This window comes from Tachyglossus aculeatus, chromosome 17 (genome assembly GCF_015852505.1).
Source record: "Tachyglossus aculeatus isolate mTacAcu1 chromosome 17, mTacAcu1.pri, whole genome shotgun sequence".
Lineage (NCBI taxonomy): Eukaryota > Metazoa > Chordata > Mammalia > Monotremata > Tachyglossidae > Tachyglossus > Tachyglossus aculeatus.
Window position 1 is genome coordinate 36,233,732 of NC_052082.1, and position 13,774 is coordinate 36,247,505.

General features: G+C 47.1%; 1 protein-coding gene across 3 annotated transcripts in view; it reads left to right on the top strand.

Annotated features, from left to right (window-relative positions):
* HELQ (helicase, POLQ like) overlaps positions 1-13,774 on the top strand; it is a 79,664-nt gene that overhangs the window by 56,189 nt on the left and 9,701 nt on the right. For all 3 annotated transcript variants that reach the window (XM_038759318.1, XM_038759319.1, XM_038759321.1), the window contains one exon: positions 5,553-5,666. In XM_038759318.1, coding sequence (XP_038615246.1) covers positions 5,553-5,666 — 114 coding nt within the window. The remainder of the gene's footprint in view (positions 1-5,552; positions 5,667-13,774) is intronic.

Consider the following 13,774-nt stretch of genomic DNA (forward strand, 5'->3'; position numbering starts at 1 on the left):
GATTTGGGGAATCATCCATGTGGAGAGCATCCAAGTTTTTCTTGAAAGTGTCCTGCTTTACTTTGGGAGCCATGGGAGCGAATGAGTTCTCTAAGGGCGTGGGTGTAGATGGAGAATCTAAGGGGATCCAGAATGGAGCCTGGAGGGTGGGAGTCGGAGGAGAAGGCTGTGAAAGAGACTGAGAAGGAGCAGCCAGAGAGTTGGGAGAATCCGGAGATTTCCACCTACAACCTCAACTTCGTGAATGGAGGAGGCTGAAAGCAGAGAGTTCTGCAGGGAAGCTGAGGCAGGAGGCAAGGCTGAATATGACTGGACCTTGGACTAATAATAATGATAATGATGGCATTTATTAAGCCATCTGTTGCCTATTTGTACTTCCCAGGCGTTTAGTACAGTGCTCTGCGCACAGTAAGCGCTCAATAAATACGATTGAATGAATTAAGCGCTTACCATGTGCAAAGCACTGTTCTAAGCGCTGGGGAGGTTACACGGTCATCAGGTTGTCCCACAGTGGGGCTCACAGTCTTCATCCCCATTTTACAGATGAGGGAACTGGTTCCACGGCGGGCTCACAGTCTTAATCCCCATTTTCCAGATGAGGGAACTGAGGCCCAGAGAATAATAATAATAACGATGGTATTTGTTAAGCGCTTACTATGTGCAAAGCACCGTTCTAAGCACTGGGGAAGTTACAAGGTGATCAGGTTGTCCCAAGGGGGGCTCACAGTTTTAATCCCCATTTTCCAGGTGAGGGAACTGAGGCCCAGAGAATAATAATGGTATTTGTTAAGCGTTTACTGTGTGCAAAGCACTGTTCTAAGCACTGGGGAGGTTACAAGGTGATCAGGTTGTCCCAAGGGGGGCTCACAGTTTTAATCCTCATTTTCCAGATGAGGGAACTGAGGCCCAGAGAATAATAATAACAATGGTATTTGTTAAGCGTTTACTATGTGTAAAGCACTGTTCTAAGCACTGGGGAGGTTACAAGGTGATCAGGTTGTCCTAAGAGGGGCTCACAGTTTTAATCCCCATTTTTCAGATGAGGGAACAGAGGCCCAGAGAATAATAATAACGATGGTATTTGTTAAGCGTTTACTATGTGCAAAGCACGGTTCTAAGCACTGGGGAGGTTACAAGGTGATCAGGTTGTCCCAAGGGGGGCTCACAGTTTTAGTCCCCATTTTCCAGATGAGGGAACTGAGGCCCAGAGAATAATAATAATAATAATAACGATGGTATTTGTTAAGCGCTTACTATGTGCAAAGCACTGTTCTAAGCACTGGGGAGGTTGCAAGGTGATCAGGTTGTCCCAAGGGGGGCTCACAGTTTTAGTCCCCATTTTCCAGATGAGGGAACTGAGGCCCAGAGAATAATAATAATAATGGTATTTGTTAAGCGTTTACTATGTGCAAAGCACTGTTCTAAGCACTGGGGAGGTTACAAGGTGATCAGGTTGTCCCAAGGCGGGCTCACAGTTTTAATCCCCATTTTCCAGATGAGGGAACTGAGGCCCAGAGAAGTGAAGCGACTTGCCCAAAGTCACCCAGCTGACAGTTGGCGGAGCCAGGATTCGAACCTCTGACTCCAGAGCCCGGGCTCTTTCCACTGAGCCGTTTGGATGGAGAGGAAGGGGCTGATTCTGGCAATGTTACATAGAAAGTTTGAAGATTTGACAACTATGTGGGTTGAAGGAGTGAGATAAGGCCAGAATAATGCCTTTTCGAGTTGGGGGCATGTTTAGTTTGAGTTCTTCCCAAGCGCTTAGTACGGTGCTCCGCACACAGCAAGCGCTCAATAAATACGATTGAATGAGTGAATGAATATGTTGCCAATTTGTACTTCCCAAGCGCTTAGTACAGTGCTCCGCACACAGCAAGCGTTCAGTAAATACAAATGAATGAATACGTTGCCAACTTGAACTTCCCAAGCGCTTAGTACAGTGCTCCACATGTACATATGTTTGTACGTATTTCACATGTACATATGTTTGTACGTATTTATTACTCTATTTTACTTGTACATATTTACTCTATTTTATTCTGTTAATGTGTTTTGTTAATATGTTTTGGTCTCTGTCTCTGTCTCCCCCTTCTAGACTTTCTTCTTCTTCTTCTTCTTGTTCTTCTTCCTTCTTCTTCCTTCTTCTTCCTTCTTCTTCTTTCTTCTTCTTCTTTCTTCTTTCTTCTTCTTCTTTCTTCTCCTCCCTCCTTCTTCCTCTCCTTCTTCCTCTCCTTCTTCCTCTCCTTCTTCCTCTCCTTCTTCCTTCTTCTTTCTTCTTCTTTCTTCTTTCTCCTTTCTTCTTCTTCTCTTCTTCTTCTCTTCTTCTTCTTCTCTTCTTCTTCTTCTTTTCTTCTTCTTTTCTTCTTCTTCTTCTTTTCCGACCCATAATGACTCCGTGGTCTCGCTCTCTTAAAATGTCTCATTTTTTTTTGCCATATGCTATATGTACCTGTAAAGTTTTCTTGGTAAAGATAGGGTAAAGATAAATATAGGGACCATCTCTATATGTTCCCAACTTGTACTTCCCAAGCGCCTAGTACGGTGCTCTGCACACAGTAGGTGCTTAATAAATACAGTTGATTGATTGATTAAAGATGTGGAAGTGGTTTACCATTGTTGTCTTCTGCGCCGTAATAATAGTAATAATAATGGCATTTGTTCATTCATTCATTCAATCGTATTTATTGAGCACTTACTGTGTGCAGGGCACTGTACTAAGCGCTTGGGAAGTACAAGTTGGCAACATATAGAGACGGTCCCTACCCAACAATGGGCTCCCAGTCTAGAAGAGGGAGACAGACAACAAAACAAAACATGGAGACAGGTGTCAAAATCGTCAGAACAAATAGGATTAAAGCTAAATGCACATCATTAACAAAATAAAAAGAATAGTAAATATGTACTAAACGTTTTCCAATGGCTGTTAACACCCGCTGGTGCCTGGCTTTCACTTATTCATTCATTCAACCGTATCTATTGAGCGCTTACTGTGTGTAGAGCACTATACTAAGCGCTTGGAAAGTACAATTCAGCAACAAATAGGGACAATCCTGACTCAGCCGCGGGCTCACAGTCTAGACAGACAACAAAACAAGTAGATAGGCATCAATAGCGTCAATGTAATGAACTAGAATTATAGCTATAGACACATCATTAATAAAATAGAATAATAAATATGTGTATGTATACCCAAGTGCTGGCTCAGTGGAAAGAGCCCGGGCTTTGGAGTCAGAGGTCATCATCATCATCATCAATCGTATTTATTGAGCGCTTACTATGCGCGGAGCACTGTACTAAGCGCTTGGGAAGTACAAATTGGCAACATATAGAGACAGTCCCTACCCAACATTGGGCTCACAGTCTAAAAGGGGGAGACAGAGAACAAAACCAAACATACTAACAAAATAAAATAAATAGAATAGATATGTACAAGTAAAATAAATAAATAAATAAATAAATAGAGTAATAAATATGTGCAAACATATATACATATATACAGGTGCTGTGGGGAAGGGAAGGAGGTAAGATGAGGGGGACGAGGTCATGGGTTCGAATCCTGGCTCCGCCACATGTCTGCTGTGTGACCTTGGGCAAGTCACTTAACTTCTCTGAGCCTCAGTTCCCTCATCTGTCAAATGGGGATTAGGACTGTGAGCCCCACGTGGGACCACCTGCTCACCTTGTATCTACCCCCGGCGCTTAGAACAGTGCTTGGCACATAGTAAGCGCTTAACAAATGCCATCATCATCATCACTGTCCAAATATTTCTTAACAGTGTTGCGATGGCCCAGCCAAGAGGAAAAAGTCTCAATAACACAGTCTTATAGATGTCTTTTGAATATCTGATGCAGAAAGAAATGTTTGATACCACCAGCATCTGAATCCTCCCTGCCCCATAGCAGGGCATTGGAGAATTTCATTGTTTGGAGAGAGTCTCGTAGACAGATAACCTCCACCCGATCAATGAGTAACAAATATCCTGCAAATTGCACATACCAGTGTAAAAAACAAGCAAACACACACTCCAGGGTCCTCTGCGCACAATAAGCGCTCAATAAATACGATTGACTGACTGTCTGTCCGACAGAGATGAGCCACTGCGGTCACTGTCGATTCAGTCAAGTTTTATTGAGGCCTACAGTGTCCTAATCCTTTTAAAAAAGATTATATGAGTGGCAGCATGCCTGTTGAACATTAAACTCTCTGCAACGAAGGAAGAATTTAATATATTCACTACCAACCAGCGGTGGGAAAACACTTGTAGCCGAGATTTTTAATGCTTCAGGAACTGCTCTGCAGACAGAGATGTTTTAGTGATCCTTCCGTATGTGGCTATTGTCCAAGAAAAGGTGGGAAGACTTATTTTTCCCTTTTTATTTGGTAACAAGATTTGGTTAGCCAGATTGCGACAGAAAAAGTCAAGCATTAATTGACGGGAATTAAGTATAGACATTTGCAGCCGATTTTTGGAAAGGGTGACATTGGTTTTCGTTGTGTGGTGCATTTTCCTAAATGAAGTGGCGAAAATCCATAAAACGCAAACAGTGTTGCATCGTTTGATTTCTTCAAGGTAATCGAGCCCGGGCTTTGGAGTCCGAGGTCACGGGTTCAAATCCCGGCTCCACCAGTTTGTCAGCTGTGTGACTTGGGGCGAGTCACTTCACTTCTCTGGGCCTCAGTTCCCTCATCTGGAAAACGGGGATGGAGACTGGGAGCCCCCCGTGGGCCAACCTGATCACCTTGGAACCTCCCCAGCGCTTAGAACAGTGCTTTGCACGTAGTAAGCGCTTAATAAATGCCATTATCATTATTATTATTTTGACTTCTCACTGTCACCTTGTCCCTCTTAACTCATTTTGCTGCTCTCCAACTGTTCTTCACACTTCCCTCCCCACATCATCATCATCAGCAATCGTATTTATTGAGTGCTTACTATGTGCAGAGCACTGTACTAAGCGCTCGGGAAGGACAAATTGGCAACATATAGAGACAGTCCCTACCCAACAGTGGGCTCACAGTCTAAAAGGGGGAGACGGAGAACAATCATCATCATCAATCGTATTTATTGAGCGCTTACTATGTGCAGAGCACTGTACTAAGCGCTCGGGAAGTACAAATTGGCAACATATAGAGACAGTCCCTACCCAACAGTGGACATCCCAACCTTCTCACCGTACATCCCCTCCCCAGCCCTCGCCCGGCCCTAGTCCAGAAACAAAACCAATGAGCCACTTCTCCGGGCCCTGGGGCTTCCTGCCGTTTGAAGGCAACCCTCTTGATAACTTCATTCATTCGGCCGCATTTATTGAGCGCTTACTGTGGGCAGAGCACTGTACTGAGCGCTTGGGAAGTACAATTCAGTAACAGACGGTCCCTACCCAACAGCGGGCTCACGGTCTAGAAGGGGGAGACAGACAAGAAGACAAAACACGTGGACGGGTGGCAAGTCGTCAGAACCAAACTTTCTTTCTTAGATTGGATTTACATGTTGTATTCTGATTATTATTATTATTATTATTATTATTATTATTATTGCTGTTGTTTTCCACAGGAGCTGGAAGAGTTTTGGGTCTACAGAGCTCTGTTTGCAGAACTTACTAAAAAACTGACGTACTGCGTGAAGGCGGAGCTCATCCCTCTCATGGAGGTGGCAGGAGTTTTAGAGGTCGGTAGCTCCCAAATTACTCCGTCCAGATTATCCCAAACGAAGGACTTTAAAGGAATCGGCCGGGACTGGTTTCCCAAGGAAGGGGCAAGGCAGGGACCCCTGGACCCTGCCCCGAAAGAGCAAGAATTTCTCTGGATTCCATATGCAAGGGACCGTCTCTATATGTTGCCAACTTGTGCTTCCCAAGCGCTTAGTACAGTGCCCTGCACACGGTAAGCGCTCAGTAAATACGATTGATTGACTTTGCTGCCTCGGTTTTGCGGCGGTCTTTCATCGGTCATATTAATTATTATTATCATGGCATTTGTTAAGCGCTTACTATGTGCAAAGCACTGTTCTAAGCACTGGTGAGGTTACAAGGTGATCAGGTTGTCCCTCGGGGGGCTCACGGTCTTCATCCCCATTTTCCAGATGAGGTAACTGAGGCCCAGAGAAGTGAAATGACTTGCCCAAAGTCACACAGCTGACAGTTGGTGGAGCCGGGATTTGAACCCGTGACCTCTGATTCCCAAGCCCGCACTCTTGTCCACTGAGCCACACATTTCCTGCGTACAGCGCACCGTACAGAGTGCTCGGGAGAGTACGATGCAGTCGCTAGACGTGTTCCCTGCACACAGGGTAGAACAGTGCTTTGCACATAGTAAGCGCTTAATAAATGCCATCATTATTATTATTATTATTATAGTCCGGTGGGGAGCTTACTAAGAAAGAGAGGTCGTGGGTTCTAATCCCGGCTTCGCCACTTATCAGCTGTGTGACTTTGGACAAGTGTTCCTTCTGATCCAACCAGATGGTCGCTGGCTGTGTGACTTTGGGCAAGTCGCTGAACTTCTCTGTGCCTCGGTGACCTCATCTGTAAAATGGGGATGAGGACTGTGGGCCCCCCGTGGGACAACCTGATCACCTTGTAACCTCCCCAGCGCACATAGTAAGCGCTTAACAAACGTCATCGTTATTATTATTATTATTAGAACGGTGCTTGGCACATAGTAAGCGCTTAATAAATGTAAACTGACTTTAATGCTTTCCTGAATCATCAGGATAAACGCCTGCTCTAATAATAATAATAATAATGGCATTTATTGAGCGCTTACTATGTAATGCCATGATTATTATTATTATTATTCTGGTTCAGTCTCTTACATCCCAACTTGACTACTGTATCAACCGGAAGTAATCCGAATGTGTTCGCCATCGCGGGATTCCTTGGGAAAGAGCGTCTGTTTGTAATTTGGGGTCGGACAAATTGGAGGGAGAACAGAAAAATGAAGAGGACGGGAGAAACCACGAACCCCTTCCCTCCCATCTGCCTTTCCACTTTAATCATGCATATCTGGGACCTCAGGAAAACACTTGAGGTCCTTCAGTGGATTTGCACCAAAAATGGGGGAAAAGCCCCTGTCTGGGCCTTGCATTTTTTATTTCAACGGTATCTGTTAAGCAAGCAGCGTGGCTCAGTGGAAAGAGCCCGGGCTTTGGAGTCCGAGGTCATGGGTTCGAATCCCGACTCCGCCACATGTCTGCTGTGTGACCTTGGGCAAGTCGCTTCACTTCTCTGAGCTTCAGTGACCTCATCTGTAAAATGGGGATTAAGACTGTGAGCCCCCCGTGGGACAACCTGATCACTTTGTATCCCCCCCCAGCGCTTAGAACAGTGCTTTGCACATAGTAAGCGCTTAACAAATGCCAACATTGTTGTTATTATGTGCCAGAAACTCCACTGAGCACTGGGGTAATAATAATAATAATAATAATGGCATTTGTTAATAATAATAATAATGGCATTTATTAAGCGCTTACTATGTGCAAAGCACTGTTCTAAGCGCTGGGGAGGTTCCAAGGTGATCAGGTGGTCCCACGGGGGGCTCACAGTTTTAATCCCCATTTTACAGATGAGGGACAGAGAAGTGAAGTGACTTGCCCAAAGTCACACAGCTGACAGTTGGCGGAGCCGGGATTTGAACTCATGACCTCTGACTCCAAAGCCCGGGCTCTTTCCACTGAGCCACGACGCGCTTACTATGTGCCAAGCACTGTTCTAAGCGCTGGTGGGGGGGGATACAAGGTGATCAGGTTGGCCCACGTGGGGCTCCCAGTCTTCATCCCCATTTTCCAGATGAGGTAACTGAGGCCCAGAGAAGTGACTTGCCCAGTGTCACACAGCAGACATGCGGCGGAGCCGGGATTCGAACCCTTGACCTCCGACTCCAAATCCCGGGCTCGTTCCACTGAGCCACGCTGCTTCTCAGGGTAGATACAAGTCCATGTCCCACGTGGGGCTTACAAGCTTAATCCCCATTTTATAGATGAGGTAACTGAGGCACACAAGTTAAGTGACAAAAGTCACCTAGCAGACAAGTGGCGAAGTCAGGACTAGAACCCAGATCCCTCTGACTCTAGGCCCGTGCTCTGTCTGCTGCACCACACGGCTAAGAAATCATCTTGCATCCCAAGTGAGAGCACACTAGTTTTCATAAAGAGAAGCAGCGTGACTCAGTGGAAAGAGCCCGGGCTTTGGAGTACGAGGTCATGGGTTCAAATCCCGGCTTAGTCCGAGGTCATGGGTTCAAATGCCGGCTCCGCCAATTGGCAGCTGTGTGACTTTGGGCGAGGTACTTCTCTGAGCCTCAGTGACCGCATCTGGAAAATGGAGATGAAGACTGTGAGCCCCCTGCGGGACAATCTGATCACCTTGGATCCTCCCCATCATCAACATCATCATCAATCGTATTTATTGAGCGCTTACTATGTGCAGAGCACTGTACTAAGCGCTTGGGAAGTACAAATTGGCAACATATAGAGACAGTCCCTAACCAACAGTGGGCTCACAGTCTTAAAGGGGGAGACAGAGAACAAAACCAAACATACTAACAAAATAAAATAAATAGAATAGATATGTACAAATAAAATAAATAGAGTAAAAAATATGTACAAACATATATACATATATACAGGTGCTGTGGGGAAGGAAAGGAGGTAAGATGAGGGGATGGAGAGGGGGACGAGGGGAAGAGGAAGGAAGGGGCTCAGTCAGGGAAGGCCTCCTGGAGGAGGTGAGCTCTCAGCAGGGCCTTGAAGGGAGGAAGAGAGCTAGCTTGGCGGATGGGCAGAGGGAGGCCATTCCAGGCCCGGGGGATGACGTGGGCCGGGGGTCGATGGCGGGACAGGCGAGAACGAGGTACGGTGAGGAGATTAGCGGCGGAGGAGCGGAGGGTGCGGGCTGGGCTGGAGAAGGAGAGAAGGGAGGTGAGGTAGGAGGGGGCGAGGGGATGGATGGACAGCCTTGAAGCCCAGGGTGAGGAGTTTCTGCCTGATGCGCAGATTGATTGGTAGCCACTGGAGAGTTTTGAGGAGGGGAGTGACATGCCCAGAGCGTTTCTGGACAAAGACAATCCGGGCAGCGGCGTGAAGTATGGATTGAAGTGGAGAGAGACACGAGGATGGGAGATCAGAGAGGAGGCTGATGCAGTAGTCCAGAAGGGATAGGATGAGAGCTTGAAAGAGCAGGGTAGCGGTTGGGATGGAGAGGAAAGGGCGGAGCTTGGCAGTGTTGCGGAGCTGAGACCGGCAGGTTTTGGTGACGGCTTGGATGTGAGGGGTGAATGAGAGAGCGGAGTCGAGGATGACACCAAGGTCGCGGGCTTGTGAGACAGGAAGGATGGTAGTGCCGTCAACAGAGATGGGAAAGTCAGGGAGAGGGCAGGGTTTGGGAGGGAAGACAAGGAGTTCAGTCTTGGACATGTTGAGCTTTAGGTGGCGGGCAGACATCCAGATGGAGATGTCCTGAAGGCAGGAGGAGATGCGAGCCTGGAGAGAGGGGGAGAGAGCAGGGGCAGAGATGGAGATCTGGGTGTCATCAGCGTAGAGGTGATAGTTGAAGCCGTGGGAGCGAATGAGGTCACCAAGGGAGTGAGTGTAGATTGAGAACAGAAGGGGACCAAGCACTGAACCTTGGGGAACCCCCACCGTAAGAGGATGGGAGGGGGAGGAGGAGCCTGCAAAAGAGACTGAGAATGAACAACCGGAGAGGTAAGAGGAGAACCAGGAGAGGACGGAGTCTGGGAAGCCAAGGTCAGGTAGCGTGTTGAGGAGAAGGGAGTGGACCACAGTGTCGAAGGCAGCCGAGAGGTCGAGGAGGATTAAGACTGAGTATGAGCCGCTGGATTTGGCAAGCAGGAGGTCATTGGTGACCTTTGATAAGAGGGGAACCAGTGGACGTAACATCGTTAGATTTTCAGATGGTCTTTCGCAAGTTTCCACGCTAAAGGTAAAAAACAGAATAACCAAGACATTGGAAGACTATTTTGAACTTTCCCCACGGGCCAAAATGCAGGTGGATAAGAGGGGAACCAGTGGACGTAACGTCTTTAGATTTTCAGGTGGTCTTTCGCAAGTTTCCACGCTAAAGGTAAAAAACAGAATAACCAAGGCATCGGAAGACTATTTTGAAGTTTCCCCACGGGTCAAAATGCAGGTGGATAAGAGGGGAACCAGTGGACGGAACATCTTTAGATTTTCAGGTGGTGTTTCGCAAGTTTCCACGCTAAAGGTAAAAAACAGAATAACCAAGGCTTTGGAAGACTGTCAGTAGTAAAAATAAGCAAAACTGGAAGATGGAAAACAAAGGAGAGGGATAAACGGCCCCTTTGGATGGAGATAGAGAGAGGCATAAACTGCAAGAGGATCTCATCATCATCAATCGTAGTTATTGAGCGCTTACTATGTGCAGAGCACTGTACTAAGCGCTTGGGAAGTACAAATTGGCGACATATAGAGACAGTCCCTACCCAACAGTGGGCTAATCTCATAAAGCTGAGTGAGAGCAGACCTTAATCCATTCCGCACAGTGAGCGCGTACTACAGATTGCTCCTTCCTGTGCTGATCCGTTTGCCACTTAAAAGGCTCATTTAGCGATTGCTCCGCAGTACTCTGATCTTTAATAAATTATAATAATTTTGGTGTTTGTTAAGCGCCTACTATGTGCCAAGCGCTGTTCTCAGCGCTGGGGGGAAGACGAGGTGATCAGGTGGTCGCACGGGGGGCTCCCAGTCTTCATCCCCATTTTCCAGATGAGGGAACGGAGGCCCAGGGAAGTGAAGTGACTTGCCCAAAATCACCCAGCTGACAAGTGGCGGAGGTGGGATTTGAACCCATGACCTCTGACTCCAAGTAATAATAATAATAATGATGGCATTTATTAAGCGCTTGCTATGTGCAAAGCACTGTTCTAAGCGCTGGGGAGGTTACAAGGTGATCAGGTTGCCCCACGTGGGGCTCACGGTCTTAATTCCCATTTAACAGATGAGGTAACTGAGGCTCAGAGAAGTTAAGTGACTTGCCCAAAGTCACCCAGCTGACAAGTGGCGGAGGAGGGATTTGAACCCATGACCTCTGACTCCAAGTAATAATAATAATAATGATGGCATTTATTAAGCGCTTACTATGTGCAAAGCACTGTTCTAAGCACTGGGGAGGTTCCAAGGTGATCAGGTTGCCCCACGTGGGGCTCACAGTCTTCATCCCCATTTAACAGATGAGGTAACTGAGGCTCAGAGAAGTTAAGTGACTTGCCCAAAGTCACCCAGCTGACAAGTGGCAGAGGAGGAATTTGAACCCATGACCTCTAACTCCAAGTAATAATAATAATAATGATGGCATTTATTAAGCGCTTACTATGTGCAAAGCACTGTTCTAAGCGCTGGGGAGGTTCCAAGGTGATCAGGTTGCCCCACGTGGGGCTCACAGTCTTCATCCCCATTTAACAGATGAGGTAACTGAGGCTCAGAGAAGTTAAGTGACTTGCCCAAAGTCACCCAGCTGACAAGTGGCGGAGGCGGGATTTGATCCCATGACCTCTGACTCCAAGTAATAATAATAATAATGATGGCATTTATTAAGCGCTTACTATGTGCAAAGCACTGTTCTAAGCGCTGGGGAGGTTCCAAGGTGATCAGGTTGGCCCACGGGGGGCTCACAGTCTTCATCCCCATTTAACAGATGAGGTAACTGAGGCTCAGAGAAGTTAAGTGACTTGCCCAAGGTCACACAGCAGACACATGGTGGAGGCGGGATTTGAACCCATGACCTCTGACTCCAAAGCCCGGGCTCTTTCCACCGAGCCACGCTGCTCCTCTGTGCTTGTTCCTTCCTTCCTCCCTGTGCTGACCTGTTTGCCACTTAAAAGGCTCATTTTGAGATTGCTGCGCAGTACTCCGATCTTTAATAAATCCTAATAGTTTTGGTGTTTGTTAAGCGCTCACTATGTGCCAAGCACTGTTCTGAGCGCCGGGGAGGCTACAGGGTGATGAGGTGGTCCCAAGTGGGGCTCGCCGTCTTCATCCCCATTTTCCAGGTGAGGGAACCGAGGCCCAGAGAAGTGAAGCGGCTTGCCCAGAGTCACCCGGCGGGCAAGCGGCGGAGCCGGGATTTGAACCCGTGACCTCGGACTCCAAAGCCCGGGCTCTTCCCACTGAGCCACGCTGCTTCCTGTCCTGCCGGCCTGCGCTTTCCATCGCTTTCGTCTCCCAGCAGTTGTTCCCTCCTCCGGCGTGGCGCTTCCCTCCCGTCGCAAACGCGCCGTGCTCCTTTCGTTCGGTCAGTCATTCAGTCGTATTTACTGAGCGCTCGCTGTGTGCGGAGCACTGGACTAAGCGCTCGGGAAGGGCAAGTTGGCGACACATAGAGCCGGTCCCTACCCGTCAGCGGTCCTTCAAACCGAATAAAAAGCCATCGCCTCCTCCGGGGATCTTCCCCGATGAAAAGTCGACCTCCGTATCCAACAGCATCCCCCTCCTTATCCCCCTCCCCACAGCACCTGTATATATGTTTGTACGTATTTATTACTCTATTTATTTTACTTGTACGTATCTATTCTACTTATTTTATTTTGTTAATAGGTTTGGTTTTGTTCTCTGTCTCCCCCTTCTAGACTGTGAGCCCGCTGTTGGGTAGGGACCGTCTCTATATGTCGCCGACTTGTCCTTCCCAAGCGCTTAGTACAGTGCTCTGCACGCAGTAGGCGCTCCATAAATACGATTGAATGAATTGAATGATTGAATGAATGTTGGGTAGGGACCGTCTCTCTATGTTGCCAACTTGGACTTCCCAAGCGCTTAGTACAGTGCTCTGCACGCAGTAGGCGCTCCATAAATACGATTGAATGAATGAATGAATGTTGGGTAGGGACCATCTCTATATGTTGCCATCTTGGACTTCCCAAGCGCTTAGTACAGTGCTCTGCACACAGTAAGCACTCCATAAATACAATTGATTGAATGATTGAATGAATGTTGGGTAGGGACCGTCTCTATATGTTGCCAACTTGTCCTTCCCAAGTGCTTAGTCCAGTGCTCTGCACACAGTAAGTGCTCAATAAATACGATTGAATGATTGAATGAATGTTGGGTTGGGACCGTCTCTATATGTTGCCAACTTGTCCTTCCCAAGTGCTTAGTACAGTGCTCTGCACACAGTAAGCGCTCAATAAATACGATTGAATGAATTGAATGATTGAATGAATGTTGGGTAGGGACCGTCTCTAGATGTTGCCAACTTGGACTTCCCAAGTGCTTAGTACAGTGCTCTGCACACAGCGCTCAATAAATACGATTGAATGAATTGAATGATTGAATGAATGTTGGGTAGGGACCGTCTCTAGATGTTGCCAACTTGGACTTCCCAAGTGCTTAGTACAGTGCTCTGCTCACAGTAAGCGCTCAATAAATATGATTGAATGAATTGAATGATTGAATGAATGTTGGGTAGGGACCGTCTCTATATGTTGCCAACTTGGACTTCCCAAGTGCTTAGTACAGTGCTCTGCACACAGTAGGCGCTCCATAAATACAATTGAATATATTGAATGATTGAGTGAGTGTTGGGTAGGGACCGTCTCTATACGTTGCCAACTTGTACTTCCCAAGCGCTTAGTACGGTGCTCTGCACACAGTAAGCGCTCAATAAATACGATTGAATGAATGTTGGGTATGGACCATCTCTATATGTTGCCAACTTGGACTTCCCAAGCGCTTTGTACAGTGCTCTGCACACAGAAAGCGCTCAATAAATACGATTGAATGAACTGAATGATTGAATGAATGTTGGG